The sequence below is a fragment of the Diadema antillarum genome, unplaced genomic scaffold (genome assembly GCF_040938485.1).
Source record: "Diadema antillarum isolate AM-2024a unplaced genomic scaffold, OU_Dant_1.0 seq00000932_RagTag, whole genome shotgun sequence".
NCBI classification, from domain to species: Eukaryota; Metazoa; Echinodermata; class Echinoidea; order Diadematoida; family Diadematidae; genus Diadema; species Diadema antillarum.
In genome coordinates, this window is record NW_027271783.1 from 338,866 (window position 1) to 360,093 (window position 21,228).

Here is a 21,228-nt window from a genome sequence, read left to right on the forward strand (position 1 = left end):
CCATTGAAGAAGAACTTGACCATACTTCTTCAGAAGGAATGGAGAACAGTATGACCTTGGCATGTCACAGCAAAAGGGCAGAGAAAATGTGCACTTTTCATACATAAGACAGGTTTGTGTGAAATATGAATGGTTGTTACAGTTTGTAAAAGATATATCAGGTAGTAATTAGAAAAATCATCTCTTCAAAAATTGTCATACCAAAGAAAACTCTGCATATATGACAGACAAACAGGAAGGAGACATAAACATCATAATGTTTTTCTATGAAAAATCAGCAATACTTGCAGAAATGTCTAGCTGATAAAAAAGTATGTTCACATGTGCTTTGCTGCATTGACGTGGAGCGCAGCGATGGTTCTTATTGCTCGATTTTTGGTCCTGGACTTTAAGGTGAGCTGGACGTGTTTGGCAGTGGATGGAAGGAAGGTCAGAGGTTACAGTTCTGCACGTCAAGTCCGCCCGTCCTCTGAGTGACCAGATTGACCACTTGTAGGTTGCCTGATGGGTTGAGGGCGGTCAAGAACTGGCCAACGCAGCCTTGGAAGCCCGACAAAAAGTAGCCATTGGTCAGCTCAGTGATGTCATCTGGATGACCACCTGTGGTTTCAAAAGAAAAAAAAAATCAATTAATTTGCTATGTTTACATGTACATTCCAGCAGAAACCAAGGTTTGCTTTGTTTTTCGATTTGTCGAAAATCTACTTACAATTATTCAGTCAAATTTGTTACATAGACATGGAAAGAATTAGTGATGAAAAAAAAGCAAGTGAATACATGTATATGCATATATACACTGTATATATATATGTACAGGTACATCTCTTTATTAATCTCCCCCCCCCCCCCCTTTCCCATCTCTTTATACAAATATATGATATAAAGAGTGAGTGGGGAGAGAAAGGTAAATATGTGTATGTGTGTGTGATAATAAGTGTGCATAATCTATAAGCAATGTACATACTAGACATACACATAAATGCACATTATAACTTCAGTGCTTGAGAATGACATGGAACAAACTTCATACTATACACTCACCCAGATAGACTGGTAGGTCAAAAGTGGCCAGGCCAGACTGAGTCCCAGGGCTGGATCCTGTCACTGTCTGTGTTCGGCTTGGGCTCAGTGACTGGACTGTCATTGTGGCTTGGGTTCCTGCCCTGTGTGGTCCACAAGAAAAATTGTATTAAGAGAGTGAAAAAGAATGACAATGAAGTGCATACTACCAAGCTTGAGTCCCTGGTTTGAAAAATATTGAAATCAACTCAGCCAATGGTTATCTCATATTTTTTTTTCTTATAACATCATCAGGTACAGTGTTCTCTGAATGACTATACATTGGCAGCATGGCAGTAGTGTGCGTGGGAGAGGTTGGACCTATGAATAGACTTCCTTTCTCTTGAAGAACAAGGAAAAAACCCTGTGTCGAGGTGCATTTCACACTCGATTTGGAAAATGACTGGATGATACCAATAGCTTACTGTAAAAGTGGACATTTTCGCGCTGTTGAAATTTTCATGCAATAAGAAACTAGCGCAAAAACAAAAGTACGCAAATATGTCCGCTTGCCAATTATCTGCTTTTACAGTAAGGTTTGCCCATGTGACTTGATACACTACAGAAATGTTATTTACACCGTACTAGAAGGACATTACAAAATAGAAAAGGTCATAACAAGAAAACAGAACAGAAAGTTTGTTTTTGTAAATCTAGTTGATCCTGACCTGTTGACGTCCACGCTGTACCAGAGGCCACTCGAAATCTCGATGTCGTCGACCTCCAGGAGGCCCAGGCCGCTGCCGAGGTTGAAGAGAAGCGTCAGGCGCTGGCGCTGAATTCCTAGGGCCATGAAGTCACTGTGAACTGATTCTCCGTGCCAGAGCAAGAGCGCATCCTCTGAGGCGTCCAAGGGACGTAAAACGATGCGGAACACGTTGGAGGAGAAGACGCTGGGGGGGAGGGGAGGAGGAAATTCATGTAAACCAACCTAGTTAGATCTATCAGTAGCAGATATAAACATGGCAACAATGAAGTGACCTTGAAATGTATTGCAATCCATTCCATTTTTTTTCCCCAGTGACACACAAATGACAAAATTGAAATAAAAAGAAATGAAATGATATACATATCTCCCTCTAATCAAATTAATTAGTGACATATGAACGGCATGATGATAATAGCAAAAAGACGTGAAATGTACCACTATCCATGTATTGATAACTCGTAAAATAAATGTACCACTAGTGGGCAGTAATAAACCTCAATATCATTACTGTTCATCAATATCCTCTACATTATTTATCGATTTTTCTTCAAATATATGTACAAGTAACCACATCCATGCAAAACTCCTGTTTACAAATGCAAAAAGGTCATAGCTATACAAGCCTGTCTCACTTTACAAATGCAAAAAGGTCATAGCTGTACAATCCTGTCTCATTTTACAAATGCAAAAAGGTCATAACTGTACAAACACAAGAAATGCAGTCTCACCTTGCAAGAATTTCCCTGCTGAAGGACAGATAGCTCCTACCGCTGAACATTGGGATACTGTATGATGCAACTGTGTAAGAAAACAACAGAGGGAAATGAGTCCTTGCTTTTGAAACACTGTTTGCCTGAGGTAACATACTGGTTAAAGGGACTGTACAGTGCTGAGATATCTAAAAACCTGGTAAGACAATGAGATTCTAATAAAAGTCGTGGCCTGTCAATTTTATTAGGATCAGTTTTTTTTAATATCCCAGCCATTTCAAGATCAATTTTCATCAAATAAACACTGATTCCTCCTTTAAATTACATGTTCTTTCATATTTCATAAGAGGTCTCTCATTATCTCACTAAAAAATGTTATAAGCCTGACCTTAGGTCTCGACAAAAACTACACAATCCCTTTAACTCATTATAGGGTGTATAGGGACGACTTGTTGGTCAAGTGGCTTTAAATGACAGAGCAAATTCAAACAAAATAGCATAAGTTTTATCAATCAACATTACTTATTATAAGACAGTTAGGGAATATCAAATCTTGATATTTTTTCACCAAACAATAATATCAGTTGCGACCATACACAGGAACCAAGAATGGGGGGGGGGGGGGGGGGGGGGAGGGGTAACAGAGATTGTTCCTGTCAAAGTGAGAGTTGACGCTTGACCCAATCACTAGCACTACCCTTGACCACCCCCCACCCCACTTCAATAAGTTAGTCAAAATAGGACATTTAATGAAGAATTCAATACAATCCGGTTGAAGACTTGTGAGGTGATAACGTCATCACCTTCGCCAGCTTTAATAGTAATTGCAGTATCACTAATTGGTGAAAACAAGGAAAAACTTTAGAATTTCTTGCAACAAGCACATTCTGCATTTGAAAAAAAAATTAACTACAATAAAATCATGATTTTAAAAGTTCATAGAGTTTGTACCTGCAGTGCAGTCGGTTCCTCCTAATCCTGCCCTGCACAGGCATGAGGCTTGGCCATCGGAATTCACGTAACACTCTCCATTGTTTTGGCACTGTTGATTGGCTGGCAGCAGGTCACATGATGAGATATTACACAGAAAACCTGCAAGAGAATAAAGCGATGATGTCATCAACAGTCATAGAACAATTCATTACAATGCACTCCCATTATAACTAACACGGTTATAACGAAATTCTGGTTACAACGGAGTAAAAATTTAGGCCGCAACATCACCCATTCTATGAATCTTTATTCTTAATTTGTTCGGTTATAACGAAATTTGATATAACGAAAGAAAATTGCCGGTCCCGAGGACTTCGTTATAATGGGAGTCCACTGTACTTGCATCTCAGAAGCATTAATCTCTCCTACCAGAGATTTGCTTCATTTCACTTGCAGAAGATTCAGTCAAAGAAGGATCAATAAACAACAAGAAGAAACCCTTGAGTACTGTCTAGGACTGTTTGTTCACAAAAAAAAAGTCTACCAGAAAAATAACAAAAACACAAACAAATATTAAGGTATGTGAAGAATGTTCTTTGGCTAAAACAAGGGCCCATGTGGAAATAAAATGAAATATGATTGACAGAATGGCCCGTTGAGGACGAGTCCGGAGTATACTCAGGCAGGTGTCTATGGGAAATACATGTTGTAGCAAAATCAAACCGTCCTCAATGGGTTAATGATGATGAAATACAAATTTTATATGCATCTGAGAGAGCTAATGCATGCAAGGCCTACAATGACTTCAAAAGACTGCCACGGAGAATACCGGTAGATCAATTCCTCACCGGAGTAGCCTGGGTTGCATTGGCACTGGTATCCCAGTGAGGAGGAGCCTGTTGCTAGGCAACCGCCTCCATTCTCACAGCCGTGGTTGAGGTTGCAGATGCTGTCCTGGCACTGCGAGATGCCGGAAGACGCCACAACGTCTGTGAGATCCACCTCAAGCTGGTTGACGGTCACGCGTCGCATACAGCCAGAGAATCCTGGAAATCATCACACAAGACTCGATTTTTCAATCATTAAAAAGTACAAGAAAAGAAATATTATATTCTTTTTTCAGCATGGGGAAAGAGCACTTGACTATGTCAAAGTCTCTTAATATTTTCTTTGTAGCACTGTCCATGCATGACATCACAAAAAGTTGTACATTGTAGTCTTTTCATCCAGCAATTTCGGCACTTAATTTTAAAAAATTCATAACTTTTGAACGAATGGTCCGCTCTTTCTCAATCGTTGCTGATGTGTTCTACCAATATTGCTGCACTCAATTACATTGTGTATTTGGAGAAACTTTCCCTTTAATATTGAATGACAACTACAACTTAAACATTTCTTGATGAAACAGTCCGTGCTCTGAAAATTTTCCTCCTAAACAAAATTGTCTAATATATGATGGCACTTAACATCAGAATTCACACAGCCCACATGAATTCCCAAACTAACTGCACACAAAACTCCCAATACACCAGATTCTTAATCGCAATGAGATAGATAAAGTGAACTGAATTGGAAGGGTCCTTACCTCCACTAATTCCAGCCCTACTGGGCACGTCAACTCCCTGTGCCACGCCTCCTAGATTCGTCGTCGTGCCCATGCTGAGACCGACACTACTCCCGGAAGAATCCCCGACCACCGGGCTCTCTGCGTCGTCCAGCCACAGTCTCCCCTCGCCGTTTATTCTTGCAACCGTCACGGTGTGCCACTGACCGACGACAATCTCTTCATCACTGACAATAGTGGACGGGCCTGTTGAAAACATGACGTTAACGATGAACACAATATCTATCATATTTTTCTTCGACTAGATGCACAACAATTATAACATGATACAAAACAATTCAGACTGATTTTGAAATTGATTTACTGTAAAACGAGGAATGTTTGCGTGCATTTTAATTTTGTGAATTTCGCGAGAGCCAAAATTCGCGAAATTAAAATGCACGCGAAAATTCTTGTCTACACTATATGCATTGAATGTTAGAGGCAACTCGCGAAAATTTCATGCCACAAAAAAGGCCGTCGGCTCCAATTCGCGAAAATTTCATGCCGCGAAAATATCATGTTTTACCGTTTATTCCCGAAAGCACATGAAGTAGTGTGGTCATGAAGGAATCTATGAAATAACTTTCGATATTGTACTTATGTCTAGATTTTGAGACCATGCATGAAGACTTTTATCTGACTAAGGTGAAGTCACTCCAACTCATGTTCCTATCCATGTCAATGTGTGTGAGTGTATAGTGTGTATGTTTGTGTGCATATGCATTTGTCTGTGTCTATGTGTTTCTTTTGTATATGGTGTATGCGTGAATGGTGTGTACCTCAGCAAAGACAAATGTCATGAAAACTTAAAGGCAGCCGATCGCCATCCCTTATGGTACGTAAACTCCGAATGACCGAAGTTTGTCCATGCAATTGCGCAATGCCAGACTCGGTGCTATATCCATAAACGTGTGGGACAATGCTGCCACTGAGACATGTGTGTGTGTGTGTGCGTGTGTGTGTACGCATCATACACAAACATTGTCACCGCGAGCTGCGGTGATTGGAGGAGAGAGGCTAGAAGACGCGTGGCTCTTTTGGCCTCTCTTCATGCGCATGCGCACTGAGAGTGTGCGTCCATTCGGAAGCTCTCGTGGCTCGCTCGGACAGCCATTTTGGGTTAGGAGATTTGTAGCATAGAGCTCTTGTAGGTTAGCGTGTTGTTCGCTGACCCATTGAGCCAGCGCTATTCTCATTCCGGGTCACTACATTTGATACAGAATGGGGAAGGCAGCATGTTGCGTTCGTCTCCGTGCCGCACAAACCACTCGCCACGATTGAGTGCCTTTAAGCAATTGCCGCAACACTTATTACATAATGCATAACTGATCTGCAATCTGGTGTCACTGGCAAACAACATGAAGTTGTTTGTACAATTTTGAATGAGAAATATGATATAAAAAGTTAAAAGTGGAATCACATATAAATGCAAACAATTGGTTCATTCCTTAGACAACAGTTTCTCCAATCATCTGCCATAGATAACTGATGGCACAAGGTGTCGCCAACTATGCACCTGTTCCGAGGTCAAAGGTGAAGTGAACCCTTCCAGCCGCCAGCCCGACCCCAAAGAAGTCACGGCCTTCCGAATTCCAGAAGAGGATGCCCTCCCTCCCATCCGGCCGTATCTCCATGGTAACGGAGGAGAAGTACTGGACTTGCGAGGAGGAGTTGAAGGCGAGGTAGGAGGAGGGGGAGAAGTGAGGCACGGTGAAGGTTTCGGCTGTGAAAATGAGTGGAGAGGAAAGAAATCACATTTTATCAAATGCCAGCAAAGTTTGGTAAGATGTACTGTATGTCCCTTGTCTTCACCACAATGTAGCGCTGCACACAGATCCCAACACTGTTTCACTTTTTGTGTGTACAAACTGATAGATGGAACATATACATGATGGAACACTTTCTCTCTGAAATAACTAAAGAGAATCTTGAAAGAATGGTTTACTTTGTAAAATCAAAAATTACAAAAGTCTTGTTGACTGAACAAATGATGAGTTGTATTGAAATGACTTTACAGTCATGTGATCCAACTGTTTAGAGGTTGTCATGGAAATCTATGTAAAAGGTATAACTAACAATGAAATGATGATTACCTGTGTTTTAACATTATTTGTCTAACTCTACAGTACCCATTTCTGGTAATTATTTCGCTACTTTTACATCCTCTGCTGCAATTAGATGGTCAATTCTGCAAAAAGTTTAAACAAAAGAAATGGAAGGTTCGAACAATTTAGTAACATTATTACCCACCTTCTTCACATGTGGCACCTCTCCATCCAGACGTACACAGACACTGGAATGTGAACGCATCCACCGACTGGCATGTGGCACCATTCAGACAGGCCTCAGAGGTGCATGCGCTGTGTTCACACTGGGAGATGTCTGCACCAGATACAGCCATTGAAGGAATGAGTGGGGACACTGATGCTCCACCAATCTAGAATGAGGAGAGACCACAAGATGAAGGACCAGTTGGCAGTTTGTGAGTCTGAACAGGACTTCCTATACACGAGTCTGATTCGACAGTGTAATCTACAATTATTGACATGATGACATAAATGGTATCCCAGGGTACCAAATAAAAATCAGCCATTTTGTTGAATTACTTTTTTTTTTTTTTAAGGTTGTACCCTGGGTGCCAAAAAGTGGGAAATTATTTTGGTGCTGGAGCTAGAGTGTGCTAGCCACTGCACTGGACTGAGACACACGCTATTGCTAGCACAGCGTACCATGCATGCATAGTATAACATGCAGTGGCATGGGAATGACTATGTACACGCACACACAGAGCATGCATTTCTCTGTGGCTGTCCTCGAGTGAACGTGAGGTGGCGCTACACAACGTGGTACCCCAGGGTACAACGGTACCCCGGGGTAATGCGTGATGCATCACATGTCCCATGTGTATACGGACAGTAAAATTCAGAGAGCTAAAAAACATGGCAGCCAAAGCAATACAATGTATAGCAATTATAACTGCCTTTTCACTGAAATGATTTAGTGGCTTCATTTTGGGGGTAATAAAAAGACAGCTAGGGTTTGAACAGGACATTACCTAACTGGTTATCTGACAACCGATCCAAAAAAGTGATTTTCACCAAAATTTAACATACAGGGTTTTGTCAACCCAGTGACGATATCCAACTTCTCAATTATTTCCTTATAAGTGTGAGTGAATTACCCATGTGCATCAACTTTTGATCTTGAAGAGGGTTTCTTCCCCTGCATCTTGTACATGTATACAGGGGCAGATCCAGGAATTTCATAAAGAGGGGGTGCCTTAACAAAATTAAAGGGGGCATGTGTACCCCTCTCCCATTTTTTCTTTTTATTTCTTTTGTTTTAATAAAAAATAAAGGAGGGGAGGGTGCGCCCGCACCCAGTGCGCTCCCTCCTGGATCCGCCACTGGTATAATACAATCGTTTAATATCATTCCTGTTCTGCAGACAATTAAGCATTCCAGTATTCTGAAGGCTGCAAAGGCACATTTTTGTTGGAAAAACAGACATACCTTTCCTGCAAAATAGAGATGTGTAGTAATACACTTTGGGGAAAAACAAGTAGTTTCCATGAAACCCGCAGTATTTTTGGCAAAAAGCACAAAATAGAGTAATAGCTGGAATCTCTGTACGGAGCAAAGAGCACATGGATGGGAAGAAGAAACATATTTTTGACACGCCCTTACCTCAAGGTGCTCCATACAGCCTTGGAATCCACTGAGAAATCCTACATCACTGTGAAGCAGGGAGTATTCATCCACGCCTCCGACGTACACAGGACTGTTGACTGTGAGGCCAACCGATCCGCTCCCAACAAAGTCCGTGGTGACTCCGTCAACGGTCAGCCGGGCAGTGTTACCAGAACGGACCACAGTGACGTTGTGCCACTGACCAGCTGAGACCACCTCGCTGGTGACTACAGCTGTGCCACTTCCTGTGGGGTAAGACATGAACATTTAAATAGGTGGGGAGACATTTAAAGGGATGGTAAAGTATTGGTGAAGGTGAGGATAGGGCTTTTAACTTTTTGCGAGATACCAAGAAAACACTTATGAAATAGTACATACAACTGTACCTTGCTATTTTAAGGGGAATTCAAAGTTTATTTAGTGAAAATCGGTTTTGGAATGGCTGAGATATCCAAACACAAAGTAAAACAAAGTGATCGTAATAAAAGGTGAGTCCCACCTTCTATTACGATTGCTTTGTTTTGGATATCTCGGATATCTAAAAATCAATTTTCATCAAATAAAAGTTGAATTCCTCTTAGAATTACATGCTATTTCATATTTCATGCGAGGTTTCTCATTATCTCACCCCAAAAAATGTTAGAAGTCTGAAGTTAGGTCTCAACCAAAACTATATGATCCCTTTAACTTTTTCTTAGGTGAAGATGCACATTACAGAGTGTGTAGCTAGAAATGGAAATAAACTCAAGTGAACTGCATCAACTGAAAATGTACACATTTTTGAAATTCTGATCGTGTTTATTGACTGCAGACTACAATTGCAATACTGTAAAACGAGAAATTTTCGCGTGCATTTTAATTTCGCGAATTTCGCGAGCGCCAAAATTCGCGAAATTAAAATGCACGCGAAAGCTTTTGTCTACACTACATGCATTGAATGCCAGTAGCAATTCGCGAAAATTTCATGCCACGAAAAAGACTTTCGGCTCCAATTCGCGAAAATTTCATGCCGTGAATATTTCATGTTTTACAGTAATGTGGATTTATCAACCCGTGCATGATCTGTAGCACTCTCAACGTATTGGCAAGTGAAAAAAAAAAACCCCAAAACATTTATTTTTGCTTTACCTGTTGAGGACGAGTCCCGAGTATACTCGGGCAGGTGTCTATGGGAAATACATGTTGTAGCAAAATCAGCCCGTCCTCAATGAAACCCCCTAAAAAAACGGAACACCTGCAACTATACAAAAAGCATCCATAATCTGCAAAAAAGGACCCATAATACATTCACACTAAAATTAAAGGTTTTCTGGATTTAATGCTCTAGACCCTCCTACTCCCCTCATTTAAAAGACATCGTGAGGGCTAACATAATTTTTCCCCAAGGTTTTAACAAAGTTTTAAATGTAAGTCTGCCTAAATGTATGCGAGGAATAGATGTAACTTGCAGCATTTCCTTTTAACAGGATGGTTGATGTCATAAAACTCACCAAGATTAAAACGAAGCTGAAGGGCTCCATCAGAAACACCAAGGGCCAGATAGTCACCACTGGAAGATAGCGAGTCTTCCACATAGAGAATGAGGGCGCTGTCCAAAACAGATGCTGGACGTATGCGCACATTTACCATCATCTCCTGCGAGACTCCGACCAAGGGAGGATAGGTCAGGTAGGAAAGTCCGCTGAAACTTGGGACAAGGTTATCCAGGTCTGCAGTAGCAGAGAAAGTAAAAACAGAAGAGAAAATGACACGTCTCATTTGGTTTGGTATTCTGAGTGTTTATGAGTGGTTTATGCTTTGCCGGAGGTCTCAAACACATTGGGCACAAGCCCCTTTGAAAGATAAGAGAATATTAAAACTTTGCACAAGATCTGCTGAGTTTGTAGTATTCACTAAATTAATCCATCCAAAAGAAAAAAAAAAACACATTCCGCAGAAATACAAGTGGATGAGGGATTTTGTCCCACAAGCCACAGCTAACGTCAGAGAGGTAGAGCAAATACTTTCTAATATCTGTGATTTACATGCAGTGATTTCTGTACTCCACCAGAGGAATCATTTCTGAATTATTAGAAACAATCCATGAGTTAAGTACATTTCAAAGATAGCATACAAGTGTAATTTCATTCCATTGCAAAAATCTCTCTCAAGGAATTTTATTCTTTTTGGGTGATACAGCACATTCTCATAAAATATAAACCTTAACATTCAAGTATTAAATCATTTCCTAACAAGTGTGGGTGTGTAAGTGTATGTGCATCAACTTTTGATCCTGAAGAGATTTTTTCTCCCCTACACTTTGTACATGTATATAATCACCCCTGTTCTATAGACAATTAAGACTGTCAGCAAAAATGAAACAGAAACGTATCGACTTAGCTTTCCTTGTTTATTTTGGTGAGAGTTCGGGGATTACTATCCTGTTTTTCCACACCCATGCGCATTTCTCAAATAGAAGCAAAATCTTACCTTGGTCATCCTCGCACAAAGTCCCCATCTTTCCAAGAGGGCACAGGCACCTAAAGCTGCCACCGTCCAGCACACAGGTTGACCCCTCTCCACACTGGGCCTCTCCGGACATGCAGGCATCCACCTCCTCCCCGCAGTCGTCGCCACGGTAACCGGGAGGACACTCACAGAAAAAGGTGGATCCCGGCTGAGATTGGCACGTAGCTCCGTTGAGGCAGGGCTGGGTTTCGCAGACATCGCTGCTGCACTGAGCAACGTCGACGACCTCAATGGCAGCAGACCGGTTAAAACTTAAGATGCATAATGAAAAGGAGAACAAATAAAATGTATGTAAAACAGCTTGACAATTTACATTGCATTTGTTGAGAGATGAATTTCAATTGCTGTTTCAATAACAATTTCACAAACTGTAAGTGATAGTTTGATGCAATGGTAATGTTTCTTCTTTTTGACATCATTTACAACAAGGAAATGTGGTACAGACTAGTTGGCAAGTCAATTGGAGACTTTTGGGGGGAAGGAATGATGAAGGCTCTTCCTTACCTCATCTGACTTGCTTTTGAGACTATTTCTGTTAATACTGCTGTGTGGAAAACATACAATTTTGAAATTCCCACTCTTCTTATTCTTTATCCGATGTTTGATGTGAGTTTCAATCCTTCAATAGTCTATATATCAAAGTCAGCTCACACGTGGAGCAGGGTGAAACTTTGATAAGAACCAGGCCATTAACCCGTTCAGGACGAGTCCCGAGAAAACTCGGTCAGGCATCTATGGGAAATATGTGTTATAGCAAAATCAGTCTGTCCTCAACGGGTTAACTTAGACCTCCAGCATAGACCTTTAATTAGAGGCAATAGAATAAGTCAAGTAAAGCATACAATAGCGTGCACAATGAGATTGAGGGAACACTTTGATGCATTGTCTAGAAAAATACAAAAATGCAGCTCAAGTCCATGTTGGACACATGCCATTCTGAGCTGAAGTGAACTTAAAATCAAATACAGCAGGAATTTGAGCAGTTTGATCAAGAGAGTTATTGTATTTTTTTGTCACTGAAAAAAAAAAATCCCTTCGCACCTTAACTCTCACAAACAATAGCACAGTTGTAGTCAGAGTTAGTCACATGCTATGCTCCATAACCAAGTCCAGATCAAATATGGTAGGAATGCAAATGGTTTGACAAACAGTGCTGCAATATCACACACAAGCCGCTATGTTGTACCTGAATTCCACGCCCTGAATGCTAAGCGAAAGAATGCACCCACTAAGCCCCTCAGAGACACCAATCCGAGATGATAGCGTGGAGAAGTCATCCACTCCACCGACGAAGACTTCAGGTTGGACATGGAGCGACTGGAGAGAGCCAGTTGCTTCAGCAGTCTTTGTGCTGGTGGAGAAATCATTAACATGACAAGTCTTTCAATACAAAGTTATAGTTTATTCATTTTACACTCACTAGTGAAGTATGTACACTATGAGATGAAAGCAAATGTATTGCTTGTCTCGTGCATCAGTGAAATATTTACGATGTCAGGTCTGATTCGGAACAGAAGCTAAGAGAGAAATACCTTTCCAGATATTCTCATGGTCGGACATCCGGGTATTTTGCGTGTCACGGGGTCATGGATAGCGGTGGAGTGAAAACAAACAGTCGCGTGAGCCTGGAGTGGTAACACTGTACGTGTTTTCTGCCGGGGCGCCCCGCGAGCATAGAGCTAGCGCAAGCTGTACTACTGTAGCTGTGCGGGCGGCAGGATTAGGCCCTAGGCCTACCCTAAATTAGACCCTACCCTAAAGCCTACTACAGTACTAACGTTAGGCCTATAGACCTACCTGAAGTTTCTATGAGGTACTAAGTAAGCGTAGATATCGGGGAAGGGCCTACTCAAAGAGGTTCTACTGCACATCTGGCCATTTTGTCGGGTCGTTGATCCAGAGTCCTGCCGCAATTTCATACGGGCACAGGTCCAGTCTGACTGCCTTCAACTTGGCAAAATACCGGGACCGATCGATCGACAGGATCCAGATTTTTAGAATATTGCTGGCAAGACATGATGCATGTATCTCATGAATGATGGCACAAATGACAAAATGAATAATGAAAAACAGTCCCCATGTCTGCGTAGAGTTGCACATAAATTATACGCGCCGCACATGCACAGCATGCAGTATGCGCATTATGCAGGCTTAGCACTTGCAAGCTGTTTGTTTTCACTCCAGTCAACCGGAAGTGACGTGTAGCCGACCGCAAGAATACTTTGTACTTTAGTATTATTTGTCCTTGTTGTAGCTGCTCTGACTTCCTTGCATTCATTTCACGTTCGATTCAAACACAAGTGTCATCTCTTGTTCATCTAATGGAAAATCATTTAAACACATCAGCGTTATAAAGGATGAAGCAAGCTACAACATGTACATTGTACTTCACAGGGCCGGCGCAGTGTTTTCAAAAGTGTGGGGGCCCACTTCCGGGTGTCATGATCTAACAAGCAAAAAAAAAAAAAAAAAGTCCTCAGCTCATCTCTCCCCGTCCCCGTCCACTTCCGGATTTCTTCAGCTAACAAGCAAACAAACAAAAAAAAAAGGTCCTCAGCTCATCATATCCCGTCCACTTCCAGGTTTCTTCAGCTAACAAGCAAAAAAAAAATGCCCAGTTTAGTGCCACTTACGTACTTCCGGGTTGAAAAAAGTGTGAGGGCCCAAAGTGATGACACCTTATGTATTCCTTTGTATGGTGCACAAAAAGTGTGGGGGCCCGAGCCCCCACGGCCGCGCCGCCCCTGCTTCAAATGACATTCCAGCAAGATACTTCAAAACTGGTCTTGATGCACTTTTCAAAAGGATTTCTTCTTTGTAAAAATTAACCAGTGTTTTGACAAACACTTAACAAACCTTGATCAACTCTTAAAAATCTAATTCAGTATCATAACAACTACAACAAAAACTCGTATAAAAATTGCACCTAGAGATTTTTGTAGCATTTCTTGAAGCACGTTGGCTGAAAAGTTGTTGAAAAGTTGTTGAAAAGTTGTTGGATAAATATCCCACAATAACCAAGTAGGTTTGATGTCTCAAAAGCAACTGCCCTTCATTATCCATTCATTTAACATTGATTCATTACTCATAATAAGCAATGAAACTGACCTTTGACCTGTGACATTCATCTGAGCTGACCTCCCAGTGCGTCTGACACTGACCTCTGTCCATGTGTCCAGGGGGACGGGGTCACTGGACACAGTGGTCACTCCTCCACCTGTATGTGTATTTAGTGTAGGCAAATTGGTAGGTATAGTATGTGTGGTAGCCAAATTCGAAGGACAAAGTTGCGGCAGTTCCACAACCTCACAAGTGTCAAGAATTTTTGTACGCCCATGTTGCAGGTTTAACATCATGATGCTTTTTAAAAAAATTGAGATGAATTTGATCATGGTGCTGCCTATATCTCTCACATCAAATGCTGAGTGGCTTCATGCAATCAGAACCACTGAGTGAGGAATTCATTCATGCTGTGTCATGTTTCAGTTGATGGATGTAAAGAGAAGCCAACAAAGCACTGCATTGCGCCTCTTTGTAACAACAACACAGTATTACTCAATTCTGTTTGATGAAGTTGCCAGTCGGAGAAACCTTCATAATCCAATTTTTTTAAATTGAAATGTTAAATACTCCTTGACACTTGAAGCATTGATTTAAATACATTGAATCATCCTCTATACTGTGGGGGAGACCCATATTTCTTTGCAATTTTCAGGCATTTTAAGACAGTACTCAGATTTTTTGTTGGTCCCTCTCATACTTACCAAGATCAAACTCAAATTCTACCCGGCCAAATTTCAGAGAGAGAGCAAAGAAGTCTCCCTGGCCACTGGCCTGTTCACTGTAGAGCAGCAACCCGTCTGGGACCTGGGCCCGAAACTGTAAGTCCAGGACCAGTTCATTCAGGACCGGGCTCGAAGAGGGGAGTTCATATCTCATGTAGGATGTTCCAGCAAAGTGTGGCACAAAGCTATCAACAACTGAAACAAGAAATGGGAACCAATGCATTTAGGTATCAAAATGTATCCTAAGCACATGGTATGAGCATATAAATGTATTAAATACTTTGCAGCAAAAAGGGCATTGTTTCAAAACATTGCTAAGTCTTCCTTTTTATTTGTATCTAATAGCAAATTTGTTGTATCTTTTTAAGTACAGTATTCATCGCATAATCGGGCATCTGATAATCGGGAACCTCGCTTAAATGACATACGCTTCTCAGAAACATTTCCAATGCATGTTATTTTCACTGGATAATCGATCTTTGATTTTGTTGATATTTTACACAAGAAATCGACCAAAATACCACAACAATGTCTCAAAGATTCCCTATCAGTTGTCGTTGACATCGAACTTAAAAAGCAAGCTTCGGACTGGTGTGTTTTGACCTCCGTCCATCCAGTACACGTATATGCATAGCCGAGGGGTACGGTAGCGTGGTTGTGTATTCATTTACATGTACAGTGCTCAGTATGCATGTGTGTGTGTGTGTGTGTGTGTGTGTGTGTGTGTGTGCGTGTGTGTGCACTACATGTACATCTCGTATGCCGTTAGTGTATGGTGAGTGCTCATCGTGAAATCGGGCACCCGCTTAAAGGGGCCGTGTTTGCTACTCCCAACCTGTCCCGATTATGCGATGAGTACTGTACTCATGCTTACCTACAAACATCAGTAGCATAACAAGATATTAATCTCATGCTTAAATCTGAAACACTCATGAAAAGCTAGAAAGGAGGGATGGGGGGGGGGGGGGAGACCAATCAAAGTTCCTCTGCTCGAGTTTCCCCACAATTATTCTTATACTGCATTTTAAATCAACTTTCTGAAATTTTATCACACAACAGGATCAGAAACCAGATTTCCACAACATCATAAAGGTAAAAAACATTGCTTGAGCACATCTTTGTGTGATTAAACAATAGTTGACGCTGTCAACGACCAAAGCATCAGTTGGGTTCAAACTCACAGATGTTGCAGCCAGTGCCCGCCACTCCAAGCTCACATCTGCAGACTGCGTCGCCGTCGTCTTCCACCAAGCACGTCCCAACTCCGCAGACCAGCCCATCACAACTGCTGATCTCGCATTCATCCCCGCTGTAGCCAGGATCGCAGACACAGCTATAGCCACTGGAGGCCTACGGAAGATCAAAATACAGTACTCTACTCCAATATTCTCTACCTGGGATGCAAACATTCCCACATAAAAAATCAGGGAGGTTCTTAACCCATTGAGGACGGTATGATTTTGCTACAACACGCATTTCCCATAGACACCTGCCCGAGTATACTCAGGACTTGTCCTCAATGGGTTAACTCTTTATGTGTCATATGGTGGAAACCCCTATGTGCTACATTATTCTGAGACACCAACATAGTCATGTTTTGAGAAAATATTCTGTTGTTCAAATTTATGTAACTTCTTTGGATTTCTGTTAAGCTGGACATGTAGTGAGCAAACATGTAGAGAAAATGCCAAGCTTTGCTTTGATGAAAATTGTATGACAAGTCAATGATTGTTTTTCTTTGAAATGACCAGTAGCTACATTACTGTAAAGGGATGACTTTTCCACACAAAACAGTGACAGAAACTTATAGAATTTACATGCAAATCTATTAGGAAACATGGCTTGATAGTCCATCACCACATGAAATACAAGCTATATGTGAGACGAATGGAAGCGAAAGAAAAGCTTTCATTGTACTGCGGCATTTGGTGATTTATTGATTGGTTTGGGCAGGTTTGTGGGTGTGAGTAGAAAATGCAAAGTTGGCATGCCGTCGACCGAGTCGGATGTGCAAACGTGGCACATAAAGAGTTAAAGACCAAGAAGTGTGGGGAGCCATGGGTAGCCTGACTGAATCGATCCTTCATTCACTGCCCTTCAGGGTACATTTGAAAACCACACATATGCCCTGATAGAATAGAATTGCTTATCTGCCAATCTGTACACTCGTCGGTCATGTTTGATTGTAGTCAACATTCTTTGGCTTTATGTGTACTGGTACTTTACAATGGTATCAGTGATAAAGTTGTACGCAGTTCGTTGCGGGAATTCTTGAATATATCCATGCCTGGCCAGCCTTCCCACTCCAATTAATCAATATTTATTTGCTTTCAAGATCCTTCTTTCATTAAAACAGACCTCTGCCCAAGCTCAACTTTTGTATCTTTGATCCAGTGCATTTTCATCTTAAATATGAAATAATTACCTTACTACAGTACTTCCTAGATTGGTGACATAAAGAAGCTTTTACTCCATAATGCTGTGATATCACATAAGTAAATTGAGCGATATACTGTACTGTACCTTCATTGTAGCAGAATTAAATCTGATGTTGTAAATGATCTTCAACAAGAAAGGGACAGGAACCAATCTTACATTGACAATACGGTTCCATATTTCAAAAGTGATAACCCCCCAAAAGGGCAATATGAAACCAAAATTTAAGCCACAAGAATGAAACACATTACTTGGCTTTGAAAGATTATCTCCCAAGAAATCCAACTGTCACAAATTTCCATGACTCTCAATTCATTTACAAGCATGATTGAAGAAGTGAACCACTTGGCACATCTCACCAAATTCGAACAGGAACCTCTTCCAGAGCAAGAGGTCGGCAGGCATTCATCGACCTCCACGGAGCAGTCCTGCCCAGTGAAACCAAGCGGGCACACGCACTCGTAGCCCACTGATGAAGACGCAGCCAGCATACAGGTTGCTCCGTTATCACACACATCATCTGCATTGGAAAATAATAGCAAGTTTTTTGACAAAGTTTATGAAACTATACTGGAACTTCACTGCAGCGCCTGTATAACGAACAACATTACATCACCTTCTTATAAAGTTCCAGTAACACTTTTAGCAGATAGAGGAATTTCAGGCAATGCTGATACAGAAAGTTCTTTTACTCGGTAACAACATCAATTCTTAATATTCATCTTAGATTTACAGATCTTATATATATTACTATGTTATCTGTACATTAAAGCAACATTTTCTGGTAATGAAATTATGATTAATTTCAAAAAAATACCACTGTTTAGGCAGTGAAATTTTCAAGACTAAAGGATGATTCTCAGTTGCATTATGGCAAAATTCCAAAATTTCAGCCTAATGTTTTCTAAGAATATAATATCTACATCTAGGTATTAGAAAAACTTATAGGAAACTTTTTCAACTTAATATCTAGTTGATTCTTCCCCCCCCCCAACTTTAATACTTCTTAACCCATTCCATGCTGAATTCTGAAATGCCCGCAGACTTAATACTCGGGCCACCAGTTCCCGTACAGAACGGGTTAACTGCATGTCACATGACTCGGGCAGAAACTATAATGATGGTAACACTCACTGGAACAGAAGTCGCACTCAAACGTGTCCTGCAGATTGAGGCAGGGGACACCAGGGGGACACGGGCTCGCCCCGCAGAAGTCCTGCACCTCACAAAGGGCGCCCCCAAAGTCCTGCGGACAGATGCAGGTGAACGCCGTGCCGCTGGCAGAGTTCGGAGTGTTCTGGCACGTGGCTCCGTTAAAGCAAGGGCCGCTGCCGCAAGGCACGAAGAACTCACACAAAGGACCGCTGAATGTTGCAGTGCAGACACAGCTGCATATTGGGAGAAAAGAGGGCAAGGTGTTATAAATACACAGACGCAGGTAGTGGCCTTTACTTTATAAAATTATTGCCACTTGGGTTCAAGCAGATATTGATTTTGACAACCAAGAATATCTTGGCAAAGATTTTCATCACAAGACAAGATGATCAAGTATTAAAAGACAGACATGACAACAGAAAAAAAAATTATGAATGACATCGGTTTGATTACACATACAGCTATAACTGTAATCAAGTGTTTCAATTGTAGATATATCTCAGATCACAGATTACAAATCATCACTGCAAAATGTGACTGCTACACTTTTCTTGTAAAACATGGTATTGTGATGTAACAAGTGTATTTTTGAGTCACACAAATTTCATTCTTCCTTCTCTAAGTTTGATTCCCAAATCTAACTGAGCAATGGTTGTGTGTAATTTATACCATCTACTCTGATAAGAGGCAAAACACTCTGTGCCTCGGATGGAACATAAAATGGAGGTTCAGTGTGTGAGAGAGTCACAACTCATGCACGTTAAAGATCCTGCTTCATTCATTCATTGCAAAGAGCAGGGTGTTTAACCCAATGAAGTGGTCCTGCCTTACATCTAACTGGACCCCATGGAAGACCAGCTATTGCAGCTGAATATGGGCTATCCAGCCATCTTCTCAGACGGAAAAATTAAACAAAATGAAATGAATAAGGCAGAAAATTTCCTACGTCTCTTCTGATAGTGACAGAAGGGAACAAACATAAGAAAATGGCCCGAAAACATTACTTGAATCCACCGTCAAGATTCTGGCAGCTAGCTCCGTTCTGGCAAGGTTGGCTGCTACACTCATCAATGTCTGTCTCACAGTCGCTTCCGGTGTAGCCTGAGAAAAAACATATGACATTGAAAGATATGCTATGTTGAATCTTATGGCCCAGTTTCTACAAAAAAGTAAAAGAAAAAAGTGCACAGCATAAGAGAAAAACAAACAAGAATAAAGCAAGCAAACTTGGAATGGATTTAGATATTTCATATCATATTCAAGTACACTTGTACATGTAAGCCATTCAAAAGTATTATGTTTAAAGTAATCACTTGGCAAAAATCTGCAGTTGTAGGAAATTCCCATGTCATGATAGATAAAACAAGCTACAATGCAAAACAAATATAGACCAACAGGAGTTCTCCCTTATACTCTATTTGACAGGATTTGAGCAATATCGTGCGCTAATTTTCAACTCTTATACAAATCTCTTTGTCATCTAATATGGCACAAGTTTGTTCCTGGGATTTACTATCTCTTTGCTGACTTGTCTTTTTTTTCTTTCTTAAGTGGAGGTGGAGGTGGGGGTGGAGGTGGGGGTGGGAAAAGGGGCAGGGGGAGCCTTTTTACTGATCAATAAGTTATCTAACATTACATATTGTAGTTACCACTGTGTGGAGCTTGGACCATAAAGTGATACTGAAATGAATAGATACTAAGATGCTTTAGCTACAATTTATAGTCATGAGCACTAGATGAGTCAACACAAATGCATGAAAAATATTTATACAACACATGCATACAAGAGTAGATCCTTGACATCTGATTGGATGAATACAAGTCACGAATCCGCTATCCCATGCTCACTCTCAATGGCAGTGCAATAGACGACTATTGAACTGTAAATCAAGTGGGCCAGCAGTACAATAGATCCTAGGATACACTGCACTTGTGTATCATAAAGCATTACTGCATACGCGCACACCTGTTTGCACTGCCAGCAAGACCTACAGCCAGATCTAGATCTAGGCCTAACTGTTAGTCCTCCCCCTAGATAGGCTTAACGTTAGATCTATTTTGGTCGCCAGATCTACTCTGTATATTGTGTGTTGTATAAAACAAATATTCAATGTTTTGTCATTCGACAGTTCAAATATTACATTAGGTGCAAGTTTACCTGTTCTTTTCAACTCCACTTCGCGTTGTTAAATAGAATGGTTAAACGTGCACGCTCATGTAATATTCAGAACCATCGCACTCATAAACATTGAATATTGTTTTGCTAGAGCTGTACTACCTGAGCTGCATGTGCATGTGTAGCTGTTGTCCCCAACATCTGAACAGGTAGCTCCATTCTGACAGGGCAGACTGGCACAGCCCAGGAGCTCTGTGACCTCACACAGTGTGCCAGAGAATCCCTCCAGGCAGACACAGGAAAAGGAGCCGTCTGCATCACTTGGGACACAGGGGGCGCTGTTCTGGCACGGGTCGATGGTGCAGGGGTTGGGGAACTCGCAGCGGCTGCCAACGTAGTTTGCTGGGCATCTGGATTATAAGAAAATGATTTGTAGAGATTACATTTCTGTCATGAGATGAAAAGAATTTTCCTACACACGACACTGGCTGGCTTTGAGGGATATATTAAAAAATGTTGCCC

General features: G+C 41.2%; 1 protein-coding gene across 1 annotated transcript in view; it reads right to left on the bottom strand.

Moving 5' to 3' along the window:
* Nucleotides 1-430: 430 nt before the first annotated feature.
* LOC139741494 (uncharacterized) overlaps nt 431-21,228 on the bottom strand; it is a 28,063-nt gene continuing 7,265 nt past the window's right edge. Inside the window, exons 6-25 of the mRNA XM_071652077.1 lie at nt 20,869-21,116; nt 19,595-19,691; nt 18,570-18,823; nt 17,781-17,955; nt 16,181-16,341; nt 14,979-15,194; nt 14,323-14,431; nt 12,401-12,565; nt 11,176-11,465; nt 10,197-10,415; nt 8,704-8,951; nt 7,268-7,454; nt 6,534-6,740; nt 4,997-5,221; nt 4,260-4,457; nt 3,430-3,570; nt 2,497-2,566; nt 1,728-1,952; nt 1,042-1,163; nt 431-600 (exon numbers count right to left, since the gene is read on the bottom strand). Of these exons, the coding sequence (XP_071508178.1) occupies nt 431-600; nt 1,042-1,163; nt 1,728-1,952; nt 2,497-2,566; nt 3,430-3,570; nt 4,260-4,457; nt 4,997-5,221; nt 6,534-6,740; nt 7,268-7,454; nt 8,704-8,951; nt 10,197-10,415; nt 11,176-11,465; nt 12,401-12,565; nt 14,323-14,431; nt 14,979-15,194; nt 16,181-16,341; nt 17,781-17,955; nt 18,570-18,823; nt 19,595-19,691; nt 20,869-21,116 (3,727 nt within the window). The remainder of the gene's footprint in view (nt 601-1,041; nt 1,164-1,727; nt 1,953-2,496; nt 2,567-3,429; nt 3,571-4,259; nt 4,458-4,996; nt 5,222-6,533; nt 6,741-7,267; nt 7,455-8,703; nt 8,952-10,196; nt 10,416-11,175; nt 11,466-12,400; nt 12,566-14,322; nt 14,432-14,978; nt 15,195-16,180; nt 16,342-17,780; nt 17,956-18,569; nt 18,824-19,594; nt 19,692-20,868; nt 21,117-21,228) is intronic.